General features: G+C 37.0%; 1 protein-coding gene across 1 annotated transcript in view; it reads left to right on the top strand.

Moving 5' to 3' along the window:
• The window catches only part of OCA2 (OCA2 melanosomal transmembrane protein), a 155,478-nt gene that overhangs the window by 59,283 nt on the left and 72,473 nt on the right, over positions 1-23,722 (top strand). The window contains exons 15-18 of the mRNA XM_033513614.1: positions 8,653-8,785; positions 19,849-19,996; positions 21,461-21,518; positions 22,651-22,759. Of these exons, the coding sequence (XP_033369505.1) occupies positions 8,653-8,785; positions 19,849-19,996; positions 21,461-21,518; positions 22,651-22,759 (448 nt within the window). The remainder of the gene's footprint in view (positions 1-8,652; positions 8,786-19,848; positions 19,997-21,460; positions 21,519-22,650; positions 22,760-23,722) is intronic.

The following is a 23,722-nucleotide window of genomic DNA, read 5'->3' as shown; positions in this document are numbered from 1 at the left end:
TTCCTTATAAATGGCAAAATGAGGAAAGAAACAGGACAACGGAGTGCTGCAGACAGGGCAAGGTGGAAAAAAAGCAAAAATGTGAAAAAGAAGATGATCCAGCCATTTTTTCAGTATAGGTTTTCTCTCAAATGTTAAATATGAGACAATTTGACATTATACAGAGAGGTTGCTTTGTCCCTCTAGAGTCATGACACATGTGAGCCACTTAACCCTTCAAGCACAGCCCAAGGGGATGTGGGGCATGAGAGGGAGTGGGCTCTTCTCCTGTGCATCATGGCTCCCACCTCCTGACAGTGTTTTGCTATCTCCAGGCTGCAGTGACAGATTTTAGCTTCCAACACTTGGCTCTTCTATTGTTTGTTGTGTGCCTGGCACCAAAGGGAAAGCTATGGTGGCTGGTGCTGGGTGGGACTGCAGGACATGAACCAGACAGCAGGAGCATCCCAGTCCCACCATTTCTTCCCACCCACATGGGTCTCTTTGCCCTATGGACTGGGTGTGGCAACGCTGGCAAATGTTTGCAGCCCTCAGCATCTGAATGGAGTTGAGTTTGCTGAGTTTTCTGTGCTTTCAGCTACCCCTGCTACCTCTGAACAGCAGGGCATCAAGTCTTCCTTCCACCTCTGGCACTGTCTCCCATCCCCTTTCCCCGATTACTCTGGGGTCTGCTCAGGATGCAAGAGGCAGCCCCTCTTGGGGTGGGGCAGATCTGCCCTTCTCCTCACCCTGCATTGCCACCAACAAGGAGCAGGAATGTAATGGACACATCTTTAAGGACACCAGGCATGTACTTTCTCTTTTGGCCAGGTGCCAGAAACCACCACCTCCCCCCACTCCCAAAATAAAGAAATTTAGTGTTAATTGTAGTGGGAAAACAACTGAGCAAGTGGAATGAAGGAATTGTAATATAAAATCCTAGGTTTATTTATTTATTTTTAAATTCAGAGACCCTTATATTTCTATTGCTCTAGGAAAGAAAGATACATTCTAATTAACTGAATGCACTCAAATTAATTAAGTGCTGTCCAGGTTAGAAAAGGTCTTTGAAAGTTCATAGTATTTAATAAACTGAATGTTTAACATCAAAATATTTGAAATGTACTGCAGTTGGCTGGTTTGGATGGTGACTTTGAAGACTGTAATATTTATTGTTAGCTGAGAAACTGATGGCAAGGTTTTACATTTTAGATATGAAATCTGTGCACCTATTTAAAACTTCTGATATGAAAGAGAATAATTAACACCTGCCATGAAGGTCATTTTCCTAAATACTCAGAAACTTACCATCTCTATAGAACCTTTAGAAGTGGCTATAAACATGGGAAATAATTAAGCAATCAGAGTTGAAAAGAAACCATGTTACATTTTTCTTGTTTGAGCTATTGATATTTTTAGGAGGACTCAGATGTATAAATACTCTAACAAATATGACATTATAGCAAATTCTGTATCTGAAACAAGGACAAAAATCTTTCCAGATGTTTTCAGTCTGGATTATTTTCAGATCTTTTGCTGCATCACAGAAGTAAAAATGTAATGAAATAGATTAGGTTCAACACAGGGCCATGGAATTTACGTTGCTTCTTTTCTATATTCTTAATTGTTATGTCTATGTATATAAATAAAAGAGGTCAAAGACCTACCCTTGGCCCTGAGCAGAGTGTCATGGTCTGGGATATGTCCTCACTGCTTAGGGCTCACCCCTTCTAAGGGAGATTTGCCTGGAAAGTGCTGGCTGGTGTAACTGGATAAAGCCAAGAGAGAGGTCAGGGAGGGAGCTGGACCATCTGGCCTCTTACACTCTGAGCTGTTGAACTAATAGCTGGATTCCTAATTTTGTCCACCCACTCCAGCATGATCTCTTTTGATTAGAAGGAGAAATATAGACATTGCTGTCTGGTTTCTGAAACTACTTCTAATAAAGGGTGCTGTGAAAAAGGGTTACATGAGTTCTGTGCCTAAAATGCATGGGGAGCCTACTCAGTACCAAGCCAAATTCATTTTACTCCTTTCTTTCTTTTTGAATTGTTTCAGAGTTAGAAGTTCTTGAATGCATTAATGACATCTTAGAAATGTCATTATATATATATATATATATATATATATATATATATATATAATATACTGCATGACTCTTTCATGCAGTTTATTTTATAGTTTCTATTATGATGTTTTCTACAGAAAATACTTGGTTTATTTAAACTCTTTTAGCATTATGGTCAGGTTTTTAGACATTCTAGGAATTCTAGGATTTTTTCCCCTTTATATTTTTGTTGAAATTTTCCTTTTCATTCTCTTGTACTTCTCAGTGTCATTTTTTCACAGTAAGTACCAGAGTGCTTTGACAACTGCCCCTGCAGGAAGTTGAATAATGAACTGTCCTATGTAGATGATTTGGTTTTCTACTTTATTTAGGTGCTATCAGGATGAGAATTTTACCAGTCTTCCCAAACTTTTATGGCTGTATATCGACCTCTAAAAACATCCAAGTAAAATATTATGCAAGTTTACACTTTTGTATGAAACCTTGGCTTTTATATCAATATGAAATGAAATGTAGCCTTGTTACTTTGGGTGCTGTTATCTGGTTATAGTGCTAGAAATACTTTACATTTTGTTTACTGTGGTGCTGGAGAGACTTTTTTCTGTAGGTCCTGGGGAAAAGTCACATCATATTTAAAAAATATTAAAAATATTTTATTTAAATTGTACCTGAATAAATAAGGTTTTTGTAACATATTGCTCATTAAAATGTATCAATAAGACTCTTTACTTTTCTTGAGATGAATCTCAAAAGGATTTTTTCCTTGTAGCCCTTGTTAATTTATAGTCCTGACATATTCCCTACTAACATGACTGGAATCAGTGGAACATTTGCATAACAGGAGAGGAAGATTTGTTGTACTCTTGGTTCTTAGTTGGAGTTGGAAACATTTTCACAAGACAGAATTTATGTTTTGATTTTAGGGAAGGAAAACAAGAGCAAATGGAAAACTTGTTTAGTGAATATAGAACATTTTTTAGTGTTTTACTATCTTCAGAGTGTTGCTACAGAATGGCCACTGTTAACAAAATTATATTTTAATTTTGAAGAGATATGGGTTTCAGACTTTGGGAACTCCATGTTTATATGCACAATAGAGCATGATCCAGTTGGATATGTTCCTTGCTCTCTGAAGGGTTGGACAGAAAATCTGTATTTGAGAACAACGCAAACTTCTACAAACATGCCTTTGACATCAGAAATTGCTGTGCTCTAAGCACAGGCTGTGATTCCAACTTCTCTAAAGAATGGATGGCAAATAAGTCTCCAGAGTAAAATGTTGCTGTGAACATAGTGATACTGAACACGTGCACTGGTGTATCCAGGCTGAATCTGAATAAAAGAGGTAATGATAAAGGCAAAGGCAGTTTTAGCATATGCTAGCTGCTGGATTATATCCTTTTATTTACTGTTTTTGTTAGGATGTGATAAAGCTTGTGCTGTTAATCTGATGTCTGCTGAGGATTTGGGGCTTTCAGCATATCACTCAGAATTATTCCTGCCATTTAACAGGAATTTCATGGAAAATTGACGGACATCAGGTTTTCTTGTGCTGCCTTTTAGATGGAAGCCTAGATCCATCAGCCTTCATGATGGAACTTAGCATGATGTGATATTAGTTGGTTTTATTTAATGAAAAATCGTGGTAACAAAAAAAATTATGAGATAAAGTAGGTACTTCTAAAAAAAAAAAAAGGAGAGAAAATACTATATATGAATTTTTAAAGATATTTCAAGCATTGGCACAATGGATTCCCACAGTTCAGTAGGCTATTTTTGTTGAGTTTGCTGGATACAAGCTTGTTAAAACTTTTAATCAACTTGTAGAGCTCTACCCCTTCTGTCGATGTTTCATTGATTCCTTTTCTCAAGAGAAAATTAAACTTAGGTAAAGTGCATGAACTAAAATGTATGGGCTAACATCTGATTTTGGAATTTTTGCCGTCTATGCATGTGGTAATCGTTAAGCAGCATAACGTAAAACAAAAGAGGAGGTTCATAAGAATCTCAAATAAACATTATCTTCATGTAACTGGGTTAGACCATCAGTGATTTCTGGCTCAGTGACATCATGAGCAGCTCCCATGAGAGACAATGCAGATCTCAGTCACTCAGCTAGAAGGGAAGTTTAAGCCAGTGTAGAAATAATAAATTACTCCTGCTCTTCTTCATTTTATTAGTTTAAAAATATTAAGTAAAGGGCATTCTGGCTAGGAACACAGTACTTGCTGCTCCCCCAAATCGCTGCACCTAGCTATAATTTTTGCTTTCTCATCGCTCTTAAAAGGCAGATTTCTTGTGGAAAGGTCTGAATTACTAGAATTTAGTTTCACATTTCCAGAAGCAAGGAAAAATTGATAATCAAGATGAGAGTATTTTAGGAAAACAATATGATATTTCCTCCTAATATGAAATTGATATATTTGACTTTGCATTTTAAACTATAAACCAAGGAAAGATGCCCACTCTGTTTCAGCTCTGAATCTGTAGGCAGTGGAACCTCTAGGCTTGCTGAAACAAAATCTTTAGATTTTCTCTCGGCTGGGGAACAAGAAGAATTTGACACAATCATCACAGACTCAAGTAAGGGACATTTGAAGCGTGTTTTGTATTTATCTCACAGATTGAAATCTCCTGGAAGAGAAATATTTCTTGCCTATTGTGCATTATTCCAGTCTATTGTGCAGGAAAAGAAAATCTTTGTGAAAATGACTTTTTGTTGTATGCAATAGACATGGGGAGCACTTTAATGCTTTTTACAATGCTGAATCCTGGCTCCAGCAGCGCAGAAGACTCAGGAGGTATAAAATGTGCTTTCCACAGCCACAAAGGGTATGAATTTAGGCTCTGTGTCCTTTCTGGGGTGTGGGGAAAGGAACAGGGGCAACTGATGAAGCAACTGTGCCACCACCTTGGTATCCTCTTCTGCATCTTTGGTACCTGTGAAAACCCTTTGATCTCTTGAAGTTCCCCAAAAGGCTGCTAGCTGGCTACTTGCTACCTGACAATGCCTGGTGTGAAATCAGCCTTTTCCCTGAAAACACTTTCCCTGTGCTGCAGAGAGCCTGGTTCTAAGCACCCAGCCCAAAGCATCAGGGAGGGCAGCTGTCCTGTGAGCCTTTGAGATATCAGCCATAAAAAGTAGTGCACTTGGTAGTCCTCAGCCCCCTCATGGCTACAGGGCATCAGCTGTTCAAGGCTAGTGATCATCAGGATTCATTTTCACTCGTTGTCTCTTGTGGGTCAATGCAGGGAGGTAATAGGGGGCAAAGTCAGGAGCAGATGATGGGAAGAGAACTGACTCCAGTCCTGTGTTACCACTGACAACCCCATCGTACAAGCTCTGTCCTGAAATAGGCACACTCCATGTTAGAAAAGAATTTGTTTCAGCTGAATTGGAAAGCTGTTCTGCAGCAAGAGCAGAGCAGCACGTTTTCTTTTGCACCAGGGATCTCAGAGATATGAAAGATCAATGTGCTGATATTATGAACTTTTACAAAATCCTGAATCTCAGCCCAGCTACTCCCTCTGAAAAGTTTGGGTAAGCTCTTGGATTGGATGTCAAAAAATCTAGTAGACTTTTTTTTTCCCCTTCTTGTGATGGTGTCTGCAAATCACTTTCAAGGCTTATCTATGTCAGCTCTTATGTCATGAATCTGTGTTAATCCTGATTTTTTTTAAGGGTATTGTGATCTCTATCTCATTTCAATTCCTTTCAACTATGAGTCAGACCTGAGACCTCCTTCTTACCCTCAGCATTTTAGTTTGACTTCTGGTTTGAGGTGATTTTCTTCATCGAGAAATTAGTTTTGTGGCTTTCAAGTGACGTATTTCTTGTTCTGTATATTTTGAGAAGCCTCTGCATTGTGGCATTTCAGAAACCAGACACAATTTTTTTTTTCCTTTGAAATTGGTGAGATAATAAAAATGTAAAGGCAAGTGATTTTTTGTATTTGTGTTAATTTGCATTAAGCTACTTCCTTAAATTCAAGATCCTTTAATACATGATGAAGATACCACATATTTTAACTCAAGAGTTACCAAGAATTCATTTGGTTCCTATTTATCTTTTTTACTTTCTACTTTAGCATTTATCTTTATTTCTGCATATTTCTACAGAGAATTTCTACCATCATAGTTGGCCTGGTAGCTGTCATCTTTCTTCATGATGTGTGTATAATGGGTTTGCTGCCAGCCTAAGAAAAGCTTCATCTCCACTGCTTCTTTGTAAAACTAGTCTGAGTGCAAAGTAATTTTCCTCATTCTGGTAATTCTCTATTGAGTATAATCTGACCATTCCTAACTACTTGATTGTTCTTCAGCCACCTGTTTCCCAGTCATTTTTCTTTCAGAGGATAATTCTTTTTTTCCAGTCAGGTTTAGGCATTTCTATTTTGGCTGGTGTAGCTTCAGTGTTTTTACAGCTTAAATAATTTTGGCTTCTTACCTCTCTTTGTGCTATTTTAGAGACCATACCAAACTGCATAATGATTTTGCATACTTCCTGACTTGTTTAATGGCACACTGTCAAAGCTGGAAAAAATCTGAACTAAAGCCAGTTCACGTTTTAAGGTTTAACATTCTTATTTTTCTGGCCAAAATTTTATGATCTTTCTTTCTGGCTATAATCTTAGAGGGGACCCATATATAAATTAGATTTATTGTCAATTTATTGTCAATGGTTGTAATTAAGGAAATAAACATGAGGGATATGGAGTTTATGTACTTTGGGGGCAGGTCTCACAAACACTGAGCCTTTGCAGGAATTCATTTTTTTATTCATTTGTAAATTTCCTAGAGTTTTGAGTGTTGTTTTCATCCCTCATAGAAATGTCTCCTGTAGCTCTGAATCTTAACTTGATGCCCAGAGGCCAATCTTTATAAAAACTGATTTGTAAAATATGTCTTAAAGAGATGTCAGACACCTGAGTGGCTGACCTATTTTGTAGGCAAACTGAATGAGGGAACGTTATTTTTCTTTGTGTCACTTTTTTTTCTGTCCAATTATTAAAATAATCTCATTCAAATTCCTGAAGAGTCTTCCTTCTGCTTTCATAAAAGCAATGGCTGTAGCTAAGTTACAGCAAAAGGCCAGTGAATGAACAGGTATAGTTTCACCTTTTAATGTCTGGAGAGTAGAAGAGTCAAGGAATCTACTATTAAATAGCAAGTAGGGATGACATTACCTCAGGAAGCTTAAACCTGTATTTTAATAGGATTGAATTCTAATCCTAGGTCTGCATATTTATGGTTTGAGATTTATTCGCTGTCTGCAAGCTATGGATTTTTTTGCCAAAGTGCACCAATCTTTATCTGGCTATGAAAGTTCTTTATGACTGTTATCAGTTTCTTGTGTTATGTGTCTTTTTATTATGCCCTGTGGTGCAATAGAGAAACTTCTTCTTTCTTTTTTTGAACCAGAGACATTTCAACTAGGAAATTTCCACATAAATTCTTTTAGCATTTGACAATATCGAAGAACACATCTAAAGCAAGAAGTTTCCAATAGCCTTAACACACTGCAGATAGTATCATCTGTTGTTGAAAGTGAAGCTGTTTTTAATATGCATTGAAATTACCAAAGGATGTATAGGAAACTCACAGTTAAAAATCAGGGAGCGATAGAGACACAAAGGTGTGTCACAGGAAGAACAGCTGATTTTCTGGAGTCTCTGGGAAATCAGTGGGTGCTCTGAAAATTCAGCTGAGACAACCTGGGATATCCAGGGCTTGAGCTATGCTGTATTCCAGGGGTCACAGATCTGCTCTGCTGGGATCACCAGCTCAGACAACCTCTGTTTTTTGAATATAAGACAGTTCCTTACTACCAGAGTACTTGGATGTGATCCTCCCTGGCGCTCCATGGGTAACTTCTTTTGGACAGGCGAGTCATGGCTACTTCAGAAAAGCCCAGCCCAAAGGCTAACCCTGATCCACTACAATGTGTGCAACATGGAACAAAGGAATAACTCATTTGAAAGGGTCCCTAGAGGTCATCTAGTCCAATGTCCTACTCACACCTTGGAAAACTTCAAGGTTTTAGGGCAAGTTTTTGTTATTCATTCTTATTGCTTGAAAGCAGTCGCCTTTTAATATGTTCTGCTTAACCTTTTTAAAAACCCCTTCGTTAAAAGGTTTTGTTGTGCAAAATATAAAGAGATCTGTTCATTTATTAACCAGAAAGAAGGATGAATGCAATATTGACATATAATACTTTATTGTAGAAGAATGGTTCAGATAGAATTATTGTAAACATTTGTTTGTCACCAGTCTGAGACTTTGAGTGATTTGGAATGAATTTACAGTGATTTAATTGAGAAGTAAAAGTTAATGATTCAGTTTGGGTTTTTTTTACTGTACATTTCAGGAACACTAGGTGTTTTTCAGAGTAACTTGTAATGCAATGTTTTAGTTCTCTGAGTTAAATTTTAACATGACTTGTTTCCTTGAAACAGATGAAATACAGCTGATTCTGTACTTGGAACTTACTATATCACTTTATATTTACTATTGATGGTTAATGTACATAAAGCTGAATACTTTTCCCTGTAGGTAATATAGAAAGAGAAATTATTTTTAATTTAGGTTTTTGTTTTTATTTTCAGGGATTGGATTTTGCAGCCTTCACAGGGCATATGTTTTTGGGTATCTGCCTTGTTGTTCTGGTGTCCTTTCCTTTTCTCAGACTTCTTTACTGGAACAAAAAACTTTACAATAAGGAGCCAAGTGAAATAGTTGGTAAGTGTGATTATGAAGAAAAGTTATAATTGTTACACTGAATATGTGCTAAATGGAAACTGAGTAGTGCCTACTACAATACTGTCTTCAGCTGGAAATGTCCATCCTCCTCACTCTCTGAACATTAATTTTTCAACTAATAATTAATATATATTTTTTTAGTTGTGATATTTTCAGATTTTTAGAACTGGATGTTTTTCTGGTGCTAAGATTGAGGTTTTTGACATGAATTGTTAAATATCTTACAAAACTTGCAGGAATATTTTGCATCATTCATTATAGCCATAAGCATGAGTATGTTCTGTGTTGCAACAGATAACATCTGCTCAAGGTGCTGAGTTCACAACCTAGGTTTAGAAATATCCCAGGTTTCTCTTATGACATAGTGACCCGGTGTATTCCTTTGCTGATGGTTTTCTTCCATTGAATTTTTCAGCAATCTTTCACTGGTCTGTGGTCAGTGAAAGACATTTTATGAAATGCAGAACTTTTCAAGTCCTCTCCACCTTGCCTCTGTGGCTCTTTCTGCCCTAAATTTCCCTGGTGCATAATTTCTACAATTCAATGTATGTCTTTTTATGTCACTCACCTCAATAGTCTTTAGAAGTCTTCTTAAAGCTGTTTCAATGATTGTCGACTGTGTAAGTCCCTTTTTGTCTCCATGCTTTTATGCTTTTCTATTCAGTCATTTTGAAGTTTTTATCATTGTTCTAGCGCTTCTCTTTCAGCGATGAAATTTAATACTAACCCCCCAAATGTTCACAATTTCTTTACGAGATAAGAAATATTCCACTAAGTATAATTTATTAGCAAGCTCTGTGCAAAGACAGTAAGTATAACTGTTTCTTCCCTGGGACTGATGCTTGTTTCACTTCGGGCTGCAGAAGACTTAAGATCCAGGCTTCCACTGACCATGGAACACACATTTTAATGTGCTGTACAATATCTCTGAACCTGTGTGTGTGGCATCTGTTTACCATGGAGAGGACAACTTCTGATATGGTTGATATATCTTGGCGTCATTTGTAATCTGTGGAGAAAGATAAGTGCTTTTCAAGACTAATGGAGCTGTCTGTGCTAGAACAGATATATATTGCAGGCCTTAGAAGTTTACTTTTCTCTTATAAGGAGAGTCCAAGGTGAGAAACTGTGGCAGAGACTTTCATGATAGGTACCTTATTTAGGCAAAATGAGTAGTACCTATAGTGCCTTGCCTTGTTCCAGGGGAAATTTGCTTTAGGATTATGGTTTTATTAAAAGGCAGAAGTGACAGTCTTCTCCCCAGTGGATTATACCACGTGTCTCAAATCCCATTGGATAGAAAAGTCAGAGAAGAAATTTCCCTCCTTAGGAGGACCTTCTGAAGATTTTTGGTTTTGATTTCAGTTTGTATTCAGCATAAGGTGCACTCAGCTTACCTGTTTGTATCTCTAAAGGCCAAAGTCTTTCCTAGAATTTAGATCAAAAATATTTTTGAGGTGCTGTAGATATCATACTGACCTATCGTACTGTTTTCTAAGACACTTAAGGAGAATTTCCCTTTCTCCTATAAGTCTATCTGATATGAGGTAGGCATATTCATTTTAAAACAGCTGAGGTTTTCTGCACCCTTAGAAGTCTTATCCAGAGAGCAAGAGAAATGAAGAAATTAATTCAGACCTTAACATGCCTAGGTTCTTTACCTGTGACTCTACAAAGAAAGAATTTTCAAAATAGCCATGAAAAAAATTAATTCTCCCAATTGTAAACAGTATTGATCCCAACATAATAGCATTATTTTATAAATATATATTTTAGAACATAAAATTGCTACTTTTTTCCTTTTGGCTATAAACTTTTAAAGCATATGTTTGGGATTTTTAGGAAATAAAGTATGTATGATTTTTTTTTAAAACTAATCTGAATAGTACAGTTTATTTACTGACATAGTATTTTTGCCAGTGAAACATTGTAGTAGTGAACCACTGGCAAGCATATTTCCCTCAATTAATCTCCTGGTAATCTTTGTTACTTGCACCTTACTCTGCTCAGGTATAGCAGTCTCCTAATCAGTATACCATGTGTTCTTGTAATCAGCTGCTTGTCCTTTGTGCAAACCTAATCAGGAGCTGTTCAATTAGAGCATGTGCTGAAGAGCCATTCTTTCCATTGAAAATTTCTGTGAGAGGGGAAGAGAAAGGAAGAGACCAGTACAGCTCCATTAGGAGATAGCTGTCATGGTATGGATTTTCAGAATGGCCTCCAAGGTGCTTCCTGGCATCCTTTCATCTCCAGTTGAAATGGTTCTGTGATAACTTCAAATGGCTTGTTTGAAGCAGCTGTTTTAATCAACTAAATACCAGTCTTTCCTCACCTTGCCCTCAATTAGCAATTAAACGAATTATGTGAGATTTAATTGGTATATTACTCTCCCCAGATTTTTTTTGTTGCTGTGCACCATGTGCTTTAAGCTTTTCTTCTGCTGCTTTAGGATACACAGATTATTAAAATGGATTAGCATGAATTTTAAAAACAGACAATGCTCTTATTACGAAGATACATTTAAATCTTAATTTCAACACTATCTAGTACCAGTGTCTTTGATCTGTTGGCTTTCAGACTGATCTGCATCACCTCTGCTGCAGTAAAAAATACCTGCTCTTTCCCCAGGAACCATTGTGTACCTGCAGTGGCTTTCAGCAGGGTAGCTGACAAAAAAAAAGACTCTGAAGAACTCATCCATGAGAGAGAAATTCTAATGCTTTTTAAGAATGAAGGGATTTTTGAGGACTTTTTTGAGCATGTCTTTTAGCTGATAAACCTGCTCCTTGTTTTGTGTGATGCAGCAAAAGATGCTTACTCTTCTAGCTGGGGCTAGAAGAGTAAGCTGAGAAGGTTTGAAAATTTTGTATCGATCTACACTTTTACAAAAGAATGTATAAGGGAAATAATATTTGAGTGTAGGAGAAATTAAATTTATTGTTTCAGCTCCCACTCTGAAAACCTGAAACCAAAGTTTTTTCTTCCTTTAAGGGTTAACAACACATTATTTAGTCCTTGGGAAGTGTAACAATACACCATTAAGTCTCAGTTGTCAAGCTGTAGAGATGTGGATCTCAGTGGCAAGGCTGCTGTCCCCAGGAGAGTGGGTGGCACATGTTCTGGTGACAAGTATTATACTGGCCATTTTACAGAGAGGAATAGCTTTCTCCTGGCACAATTTTGGCTCCCCATTTCTACTTTTTTGCTTCTTTTTTCCAACTTTTTCACTGGCTGAAGGAGAGAGATCCACCCTTTAAGTAGGAGTGGTAATACTAGGAGAGGGGGGAGCATGTTATTCCCTCTGGTGTCTGCAGCAGCTGGGAAAATACTGATGGTACTGTGAGAGTCAGCATGTAAAGCTGACAAGAGAAGGAATTTTCTAATTAATCATAGTCATATGTAAAGTGCTTAATGTGTGTAAAACACAGTGCTGTTTCCCACAATGGGAAATGCGCTAACCAGATGAGTGAGCAAATCTGTTACTTTCTCCCATGTGAAGCTCTACAGATGTTCTCAAAGAAAAGGGAGAGGAGGAGGGGAAAGAACTACTGTGATGACTTGCAGGAAAACTCCAATACTTAGCACCAGACACTTTGAAATTTAAAAAGCCCACATAAAATAATGATAATGTCTAGGGCCACAAGGACACTGCAGAGATACAGAGGGTACCCAGGTTAAGGCTTAATGTAACATCAGTATATGTGCTGCTCAGGGTCAAAGAGCAGTCCTTAGTCCTATTTTTGCTAGTAACATATTTGTAACTTAGGAACCATTTCTCTCTAGAATCAGTGAGAGGTACATCAGTGACTGAGATGAATTAAGTAAATTGAGAAATCTCTGCCCTGAGGTGCATCTGTACTTACGTAGGTCTATGCCAGTAGAGTATAATTGGTATTTATTGTGATGTTGGAAGTAGTGGCCTGTTCTCACTTGGAAACTGATTCAGGTGAGGAAAGCACCATGGAGTTTATGAAGACAGTAATGTCCCAAGAAAGGAATATTTCAATCTCTTTTCAAGAATTCAACTTTAAGCTCAGTCTGCGTGGTTGTTTTGCAACGTGCACTGTGCTCTACTGTCCTCACCTAAGATGCTAATTTCATCAGGTTTTACGGGGAAGATTTTTAAATCTTGAGGACCAATGTGGGCAGTAAAATGTGTGTTGGTTTCTTTATGTGCTCTCTTTTTCTCTCTTCTCTGCAATCTAGTTTTAGATATTAATACTGAATAGTGAGTAGTAACATTTTAACTCTCCTACTGTGGATGTTAGCATGCTGAACTAAAAGGTGCAGCTTTCTTATGAATGCTTTTGGTATCTAACATAATATCTTTCCAGCACATATTGTGTCTTTTGTTCGAAAGAACAGTAAGACTTTCAGTCTCAAACAAACTAGGTACTCTTAATGCCCCTTTAGACACTGTGTTTATTCCTTTTTGGATAATATATCAGGATCCACCAGGGCTATGGCTTTATGTTTGAAAATGCAAATCAAAAGATGTCTTTTATTATTTGCACCTTCAATAGCTCTCCTGATGATCAGAAATGAAAAGAAGTATAGTTATTCACTTGCCACAGATTGAAGATTTTGATAGTTTTAAATATTTTAGTTAATTTTATGCTTTAGTTCCTGTATATGTCCTTTGAATTCCTTTAGAGTGGATAGAGTATTTCTCTTGGAAAGAGAAAAACATTGATCTGCCTCTTCTTGTCTTCAGATGATAAAAATAGTATTCTGACATTGCAAAACAAGGGGAATATGACAATCTCATATTATTTGCTTAGTGCATTGATAATGTAGCCATCACAAGAAAGCAGCTGTAATATTACTTTACCTGTCTTATGCAGAAAGAAGGTATAATATAGTGTCTTTGTGAATCAGTAGAGCAGCACTTGACAATTTATTATACACACTTTTCATGGAAGGAATGAGTACAGGAAAATCACTGATGGGAGGGAAAAACTTAGTTCTAGCTCCTCTTTCTTTTACAGCATTTGTGCCTCTGTGTTTTTGTATACAGTCCTCAGTTGTGAAAGGATTACACAGGTATACAGGGGTTGGCAAGACATGGCTTTTCCATTAACAGTGTTTTGGTGAAGCTATGACAATGCTTTGCACTTTCGTGGTTCTAAGGACCATAAGATCTTCCTAATAAACAGGGCTTAAAAGAACTTTTTAATTCTGTGTAACACATTATATATGTTTACTTGCTGCAGAAATCTTTCACTGTGATGGTGATTCAAACACAAGTATAAGTTTGACAGATTTTTAATTGCTCTACCATTTTCATTTATCAAAGCGTGTTCAATGTATTAGCCACCATTTTTAACTTCTAAACCATTGATAAAAGTTATGGTAAGTCTGAAGTAGGCTTCATAGTTTTGCTCTTCATTTTGTCCTGTTAAAAACATTAGAAGAGGCATTATCTTTTGAAATACTCCAAGAGACTGTTGTCCTCCTGAGGCTTTATCTTTCATGGTTCTTTTACACTTATCCTTGGGAATACCATCTCTAGGTGGTGCCTTGTGGCACTTTCCCTTGTATTGAAAGGACATCAGCAGTAGTTATATTTTGTGCAAAATGTTTTGGGATTGGAATGTGTCTATTTGCTTTTGAGCAAAGTACAGTGAATTTAAGAGAGGTTGGTTTTTTCTAAAGGAAACTTGTAGTTTAATGGAAGACATCAGCATAATTGGTTTTCATTTTTTCATTGTTTTGTTTAGATTCTAGTAAAATCAGATTGGCAAGTGTGGCAGTCTGAATGGAAACTATTTGATAGTAAGCTGGAGTTATTTTTCTAGATTTATTTCACACTGAGAAAAATTTTCTGAACTACAGTAGAATTTTAGATAAATACATGCTCAAAATACTTGACTCTTGACTTGTGCCATTCTCAGTGCAACAGAATGAAGCATTTTAAGCAGATTAGGCAAGTAGTAATAAACATGCAGATATCCTAAATACATTCATATTCCTGCTTTTAAAAGATGGGGAATTGCAGTAGAGGAAACTGAGGGCAAATCCACAAGCATTAAAATAAGCTTGTGACTCTAAAGTCTGACTTACCCAGAGATGAGAGAGCCCATGTTACTTGAGAGAGGGATATCCCACCTGTCCGTCAGGAACAAGGCTACTGAAGAGTAACATGTATCTTTATCAACCATCCTGAAACGTTATGAGAAATGTAACCCACCTTAATATCTGCAGATGACTCCAGCTGAGTCCTATGTGACCATCATACACATACTAAATTGACTATTCCCATATAAAATCATGGTTAGGCTTGTAATTCTTTCACAGGCCTGCTGCATCCTGCTCCAGCTTGCTTGGAAGATGACTCCTGGTGAGTAATTTAGGTGTTTGAAATTATGAGTTTTGTGATTTTCTGCCCAGGCTCCAGCTGTTCTGCCTCAGGATGAGGATGCCCTGTAATTCCTATGTGATGGATGCAATCCCATACTGGGTAGCTGAGCTGGCATTAGGTGCCTTTATGACCAAACGGGGCCTCAGATGTCACACTGAGTTGAATAGCTTATATAAAATCTCTGTATTGCTTTATGCAGCATTTTGCACATTCTTGTGTTCCTTTGCATGTATGTAGCTGAATTAGGCAAAAACATGTTTTGATGTAGTTTTGAAGACCATACAACATTGATAAATGGTTGGTGTTTTTTTTGTTTATTTTGAGTTTTTTTATGGTTGTTTTGTTTTGTTTGTTTATTTTTCTAGATTTAGGTTAGCTTTAGATTAGGATACATGCTTGTGTACTGTTGGGGGTGCTGCCTCTAGGAGAGAGGCATGAGTGTTTGAGCTGTAATATCCCTCAAGGTGAATTTTTTCCTACTCATGGGTTTCAAATCTTGGATTTAGTTTCTGCACTTACAAAATGGAGACGACACCATCTCATAATGCTTAGAAGATTAGTTACATAATATGAGGGATTTAAAAATTACTAAAAGTTATAGATATTATTATTACTCGTTAAGCATGGTGCCTAATTTACAGTTAGTATTTAAACAGAAATATTCTCATTCTGAGAATTTGGCTAAGAAAAACAATTATTTTACTGAAAATAGTTAGGCTACAGTAACATGTGGAGAAAAGAATTAGACAAATACTCAAATGAACAGACTTTGAATGTTGTTAGATACAGCCCAGCAGTGCAAACTTGTGTTGCTTGCAAAAAGATAGTTTACGTAGTTAGTGCATGTGGAAATTGGAAATTGTCATTAAATGATAATTCTTATCATCTCATCAAGGTTGGTCATGCTCTTCTGAGTATCTTCAATTAACAAAACTGGCCTTTTCAGATTCTGAGACTGGGAATTAATTACACTCATTTTTTGAGGATGTCGCCTTTGTTATTGGCAGCTGGGTGGGAGGAATGTGTGATTACTCAAGTGAAAATCAATCTGACTATTAATTGTCAGATTGCAGAAAAAATATGCAGTTTTCAAGTAAAAAATATTTTATAACATGCTGAATTTTTTTCTAAACTGTCACAGTCCAGGTCAGCAGCTAAAATTTTGTTAAACTCAGTGGGTCCAAGATGTAATATTTGTGGTTTCCATGGCAAAATATGATCGATAATAAAGTCAGAACAGATTAGCAGTGTAGGGTTTACATGTTTGAAGAGACTTTATTTGATCTGATAACTAAGCCAAAAATTAATATTTTGTTGTTGGAAATGGAGTTTTTTCTATTTTCTTGTTGGAAATAATAATGCTAGGTATATTGCTGTTGTGCTTGGTCGGCTTTGTGAATATATGGCATTCACAAAGGTTTTTGTATCATAATGAGCTGAATTCTCTGACTGAGATGAGCTGCAGCTCTGATATCTTCTTGTGCTCCAGACCCTTGCATATTAAACAGCTTTGCTTCTATCACTTTGGCTACTGGTACTACAGTTGCAGTCAAATGTTAATTTAGCTGCTTTAATGAGAAACATGCTGTAGCCTCACCACATCAGTTCCTGGCAATTGACCTGAGAGTGGTAGGTTGCACTGGACAGAAGCCTGATCCACCATAAACCCAATCCTGCAAAAACCCTGTGGATTGGGTTGGACAAGTGAGTGAAGACAGCTGGTGTAATATAACCATTAGATCTCATCTGAGGAGGGGACAGGAACTTATGGACATGGACAAACACAGCGTGAGACTATCCTGTGATTTGATTCAGTGGCAGCCAAATGCTGCCCTTGTGCTCTCTTGGTTGTAATTTCAAAGTGATTGATTAGACTCTCTGGTTGCATTAAGCCCTTGTCCATGTGTAACACAGTATTTCATAAAACATCAGATGTTCCCAGACTCTGGGGGTTGCTGCCTAAATGGTTTTGCAGTTATGAAATGGGAGAAGTATAGCAAGGCCCGAAGGACTTTGGCCATGTTAATTGTTGTTGCTGACTTCAAGGTTCTGCATTATTTTTCCTTCGAAGGAAGCACTACTTCTAATAAATATGTTTCACCTGCTGCCACAATGGGCTATTTACAATAAGAGTGTGCATGAGAGAGAAGTAGGAGAAACATTCTGTGGGATGACCTAGAAAACCTCTGCACAAATCATTACTGAAACAGGAGTTGTGGTAGAGAAGATGTATCAATTGATCTGATTTTCCAAGAACAGTTTGCTCTGAAGTAAACTCCACATCAGGTCAGATGTTCACATCCCTGGGATGTTTAGAAAACTGATGGCACAAAAATCAAGCATGCACTTGCTGTACATAAAGGCACGATCAAAGCCATGTGACAAAAAACACTTATATATTGTTTGACATAGATCACAAAGCAGCAGTCCAACTTAGCTCAACTTGGAGATTAGCCTCAGGGCATTTTAGATGTGAAACAAGAATCTGCAACACAAGCAAGGCATGCTGCTTTCCACTCTGTGGATTTGTTTGTGGCAGATACAGTGAGCATAGTTGCCTCTTTCTGGAGGATTGAAGACAGAGATTCTCTGTATGAAAATAACTGTGGAGTACTTGCGTCTCATTTAGGTGGTGAATGATTCAGCTTCCTTCTATCAGCTAAACCCTTGGTGCAATTGCACTTGGAAAGGATGAGGAGAAATGCTATGGCAGGATGAACAGATGTCATCAGAAAACTTGTGTCAGAAAAGACAAACTGTAGGGAGGTAGAACAGCAAACTGGATGCTCATGCTTCATGAGCGTATGCCAGAGAAAAAGGCAAAACACACTCTTTCCCTTGGACCGATGACAGTTCCAAAACTGCAGTCACATTCACTCAGAAATCATGTAAGAATGAAGCACAGAAAGGCCTTTTTTTTTTCCTCTGTGAGTGGAAAATTACTCCTGTTATATCTATGTGTGTTGCAAATGCTGATGCTAAAATAAATGGTGGCCAGAAGTCACGTGGATCTTTTGATAAGCAAGATCTATCCATATTGTGATATAATTTTCTGCCAGATTATGCTCCTGGCAAGAGCCACCAAATATATTACAAAGGAAAGTGGTTGATTTGGCAGACTTTTAGAATCTGTGGTTCAGGTATAAATGCCCTTCCTGGAAGAAAAGCTTTAGCTGAGCATTAGTTGTTTAACTACCCAGGATGATCACTGGGCTTTCAGCAGTGTGGATTTGTATTTCTGGTCTTACACTGTGAAATTTAGGCAAGCATTGCCACTTTGACAGATGTGTGTGGATCTATAGACGCAAACCATACAAAATGTATGTCAATAATTGTTCAAATCCCTTTCTTCTGTCTCAACTGCACAGACTATGGACACACTTTTGTTATTAAATATTTGAGCTTTGTTGAGTCTAATTCCTTCTCATGGTCAATCTTTTAAAGATTCAGTGTGTATTATCATTATGAATACTTAGTTATAAAGGAAACTGGGGAATTAAACATGTTTAGTACTCTCTTTGATAGCACATATCATCACTCTCTGGAGAGTTGCAGCATAAAATGTTAACATCACTACATCAAAATGTGTTTACATTTTTCCTATGTAACTAAATATTTTTTAATCAATAATTCTTACAGCTTGCTTACCTGATATAAAGAATTACATGTCCATTTTCAGAACAAGAGCAAGTTGCTGACTATACAGGAATCTTAAAATATAAAATCTTGGATTCTTGACATGTTGTCTTCAACGACATAAAATTTGACTGGAATAAAAAAGAAACGTGAGGAGACATCCCATTGCTTCAATAGGAAACATTTACACAGACAGTTTTTGAATGAATATTCTGATTTTTTTCTTTAGTAATTTAATGTAAAATTCAAAGTTTTTTTTAGCATGCCCAATTTAACATTCTTCTCGAACAGAAATATGTTTTTTGGTCGTTCTCCAAGGCCTCAATGGTACAGGGAAAAAAATAATCAAAAAGGATTTAAATTTCTGAGAAGATTCTAGAGTCTGATTTCAAAGTGTTAGTCAGTCTGTCTGAACTTACACATGATCAGCTGTCATCTATGTCAGCATGAAAGTGATGGTCGCTGTGTTTAAACATCTTTTCAGTGCCTAGGAATTAAATCCTCCTAGGAAACCTTTAAAATACTATTAAAGATTATTCCATCAGATGTAAGTTCCAAATTTCACTTTTGCCTTACATAGATAAAATTGCTCGTAGGAACATAGAGCCAATGGAAACATGCTGCCTATTTTGAACACTGTGAAGGAGCATTTGCTGTAATTCCTAACTACACAGGGAACTAGTATCTCTTAGCAGTATAATATTGTATCCTGACAGTTTGTTTTCTGTTGAAAAATGAATGGGCTATAATTTTAGCCCTTAAGCTTGTTGAAGACATTTGGAAGAATCTGAAGACAGTACTACTTTTTCTTTGAAAAAAGACTTTGCGGTTAGTTTCTTTAAAATTTTGAAAAAATTCTATTTATTTTTCATTTACTTCAGCTCTGCAAAATGAATGACAAAAGCAGCTTCATGAATGGAAGTTTGTTGGGAAACCAACTCAATAACCTTAACAGCTTTGAGTCCAGAGCACATTACACATATTTTATCCATCTCTGGTTTCATATGCGTTGAACTTCACATTGATGCAATTTGCGTCTTTTCAGAGCTGAAACATGAGATCTATGTTTGGAGGCTGACAGCTCAGCGAATCAACCCAGCCAGCAGAGAGGAGACTGCTGTGAAATGCCTCTTGATGCAGAAGGTGCTGACTCTGGAGATGCTCCTGAGGAAGAAACTGATGACATTTCACAGGTAAGCAAGGACCCAGCACATCCCACCTCCCCTTTCAGGGATCTTCACTGGGACAAGAACTGCATTCCTAGCTCTGTCTTGGTGAGATGGATGTTGGAGCAGATAGGAAAAGCCACTCTCAGCCTCAGTAAAAAACAAAGTATTTAGGACAAAACTGATGTGTAAGGCCTGGAAAATATATTTGTCAATATGACCCAAAATTAAAGGCCTAGAAATTTCAGGCAGCTTTTGATTTCAAAAGATCACAAATATATCACTACAGTTTTCCTTACTGTTGTGGCTTCAGCACAGTAAGATGCTAGTGTTTCTTTTTTTTTTACTGAAAAATTCAAATTCTCTTCAGTGAATGGGTGAATTTGAAAAGCATTTCATCAGTGAACTGCTGTGTTTTAAAATTATTTCAAAATCAAAATTTCAGTTTGAACCTGAGTGCAGACATACTTTTATGTATAGAAAAGAAGGTTACATAAACTACAGCTAAAAGAATAATGACCTTGTTTTGCTTAGATTCTAGTAAAACAAGATGTTATGCTATGGAATTCAATGGATGAGAGTAGCAGTGATAAATATTTTGTATGTTAACTGACAAAAATGAAATTTTAATAATTAATTTTAATAATGTTGTAAAAGAATTTGAGCAAGAAAATGTAAATATTATTTCTTGAACTATTCCAGTAATAAGATTGTTTACATAATTTTTGCTGATATACTATGTATTTTGAATTTAGTGACAGTAGTAATACTTCAAGACAAGTAAGGCTTTTAAAATCACCTTCTTTTCAAGAGATTTTAAGTTTATCAGACTTCACAATATTCTAAAGAGGACCCTTCTGATTTAAAAATAAAAGTTGTATATTTAATTTTGAAAATCAGGATTTCTCCAGCACAGCACATTTACAGCAATGTAAAAAATCATTAGTATTAACAAGGGGGCTCATGAACTGCAAAGCCCAAAGCTTTTTGCTGGAGGCCTGACTGTGCTGATAACATGGTGAAGTGATTTGGATCTTCAAAACTTCATTTTAAAATGAAAATGTGAAAGGTATGTGTTCTGGCTTGCTGATGTTAGCACACAACCCTTGTTTTATCGCAGCGGGACACACACATCAGCTCCTGAAACTAAGGGAACTACATATTAAGGGAACTTAAGGGAACTACATATTGCAGATAGCCAGATCCTATACTGAGGTCTATACCCTGGAGTTTGGCTCCTTCCCAGCCTGTGGCTTCCTTCATGATCAGAAGGTTTTTTGTATTAGTGGAGCTTGTAACAAAGGTGGAGTCTGAAGTGAATGCCCATGGGAATTTTGCTGCTGGATGGAAGAAGGCTATGACTCCCTTGTGGTATGAGTTACTCCACACAGGGAAAGAGGTGATCTCTTTGTGATGAGAGGGATTTATTCCAACACTCTTGGCAGAGCTCTGATTTCACTCCAGAAAAAAGTAGGTGTCATTTTCTTTCAGGCAAATTTCACAAGAAGATAAGAACTGGGAAACAAATATCCAGGAACTTCAGAAAAAAGTAAGTAGATGGCAATTCTTTCAGTATATATGTAAATAAATCTGTGACTTCATATAGAGATAGTGCTTTAAATCTAATGGAAATTTAATAACTCTCCTGATAGCCAAAAAGTTAGCAGCCAGGGTGGTTGGCTTCTTGGTCAGACAAGGTTACTGAATCACATGATGAGTTTTTTTAGGTTTTGTACTTTTGTTCCTTAGAAAACTATAACTTAAAGAATCAATCAATGATTCAGCAGTGTTCTCTTAAATTTTTAATCCATAGCCAGAAAGGCTCAGGAGGTGTCAATAAATTGTTTGTAGCCTTGATGAATGATAATAGAGTACACTCCTCCTAATGTACCCAGTGCTGACTCTAATTTAATGCATTTTGGTGACAACTGCTTTTATTATTCAAGTAGGGATAAACCACCTGATAAATCCTGTTCTCTTAGCTGTGCACACACTAGCACTGCTTAAGCCTTTATGGTGAAACTGAGAAGATGGAAACTCTGTAGTGGGATTAATGTCTCCTAAATTTAATTATCTAAGTGTCTTAATCTCTGTACCTCACTGGCATCACTAATGAATCAAGCCTGTGTCTGAGAGCTCAAGTCCTTGATTGGAATCCTTGAGGTGCAAGCCCTTGACTGGGAGAATGCTGTCCTAGGTTTCACACCAAACCAGAGGAATCACAACAGGTCTTCTTTACATGCCTTTCAAGGCATTGCATAAGAGACAAACCTTTTAAAGAAGAGAGACTTGCTTGAATTTTAGTAGAAATTTAAACTATGAGAAAAGAGAAGAACTAGGTCTGGGAGCAGCTCCCTGGAGCAGTAGTGAGAGCAGAGACATGATGGAAAGCACTGGCTCTGAGGGCACGAGGAGATTGGCAGCGAAGCTGGTGCTGGGCCCAGAGGTGTACAACTCTGTAGAGATGAGAGGCTTGGCATATACCTGAGACTTGCATATTGGTATGCCTAAGATGCACACCTGTAAAAACTATCCAGGTAGTTCTGTCTTTTATGCTGAAGAGGAATATACAATACAGGAACAGCAGTTTGCGCTGCACACATGCTTTTCTGAACTCTATGCATAATGCATAGCTTCTTCTTCAATACAATTACTAATTTTATTTTCCTGTCTCTCTCCAGCACAGAATAACAGACAAAATTCTTCTCATTAAATGTCTGACAGTACTGGGATGTGTTATTCTTATGTTTTTCCTCAACTCATTTGTTCCAGGCATCTACCTAGATCTTGGTAAGTTTCCTAGTTTTGTTCTAAGTAAAATAAGCAACCTCCCTGAAAAAAATCCAGTTGTTTCTTTCTGAGTCTCAATCTTTTCAGAAAGCCATTTTTCATATGTCCCTGTCCTTACTATTCTACCAGGTTAAACAGCAATTTCTCAGGGAAGAGAAGAGCAGGTTTTAAAAATTCAGTCACGTCCCAGTTACCCCAGGAGGAATAACAGAGAGTGCTCATGACTTCATTTTCTGGACTTTCCAATACTAATGAGCTGGCTAAGCATTGTGGAATGAGCAAATTTGACCTTGGCATCATTTGCACTGTTTGAGTGAATGACCAAGATGCATCAGGGATATCAGAAAATAATCACTTCATGGGAGAGCAAAAAAGCAGTTTGGCATTATTTCTTAAGTATAGAAAGCTCTTTGTATAATTTACAGTCTCCATTACTTTATCGCCATAATAATTCATTTCCAAAAATAAAAAAACAGAAGACACTGTATATGTGTGAAATGAAAGTAGCTGTGTGCATACTTTATACATATATATATATATATATATATATATATATATATATATATATATATATATATATGTGTGGAGGTTTCTATACAAGTAGTTGTACATCTCTACAAGAAAAAGCTCCATATATCCTGAAAACAGAACCAAATTGAATCTCACATTTAACAGAAAGACAGTCATAAAACCTATGCATTGACCAATAAAAAATGAAAACATTTTTTTTTGTCTGCTGAGCTCTTCATTATGGAATTCCAGATACATTTTTTTTCATGCAATCTGAATTTACACACCATGTACTCCAATCTCAGTGGCTGAAAGTCAGAGCAGTCTTGAAGAGGAATAGCTCATAATGAGTAACTCAATAATCATATACACAGATATTACATTGACACTTTGCAAAATATAGAGCCAGTTATAGCTCTACAGTGGTGATCAGGTTGTACTCAAGACCTTCCA

Source organism: Parus major, chromosome 1, assembly GCF_001522545.3.
Source record: "Parus major isolate Abel chromosome 1, Parus_major1.1, whole genome shotgun sequence".
In the NCBI taxonomy this organism is placed as follows: domain Eukaryota; kingdom Metazoa; phylum Chordata; class Aves; order Passeriformes; family Paridae; genus Parus; species Parus major.
The sequence above is the reverse complement of the archived record's forward strand: the minus strand, read 5'-3'. Positions and strand labels throughout refer to the sequence as shown.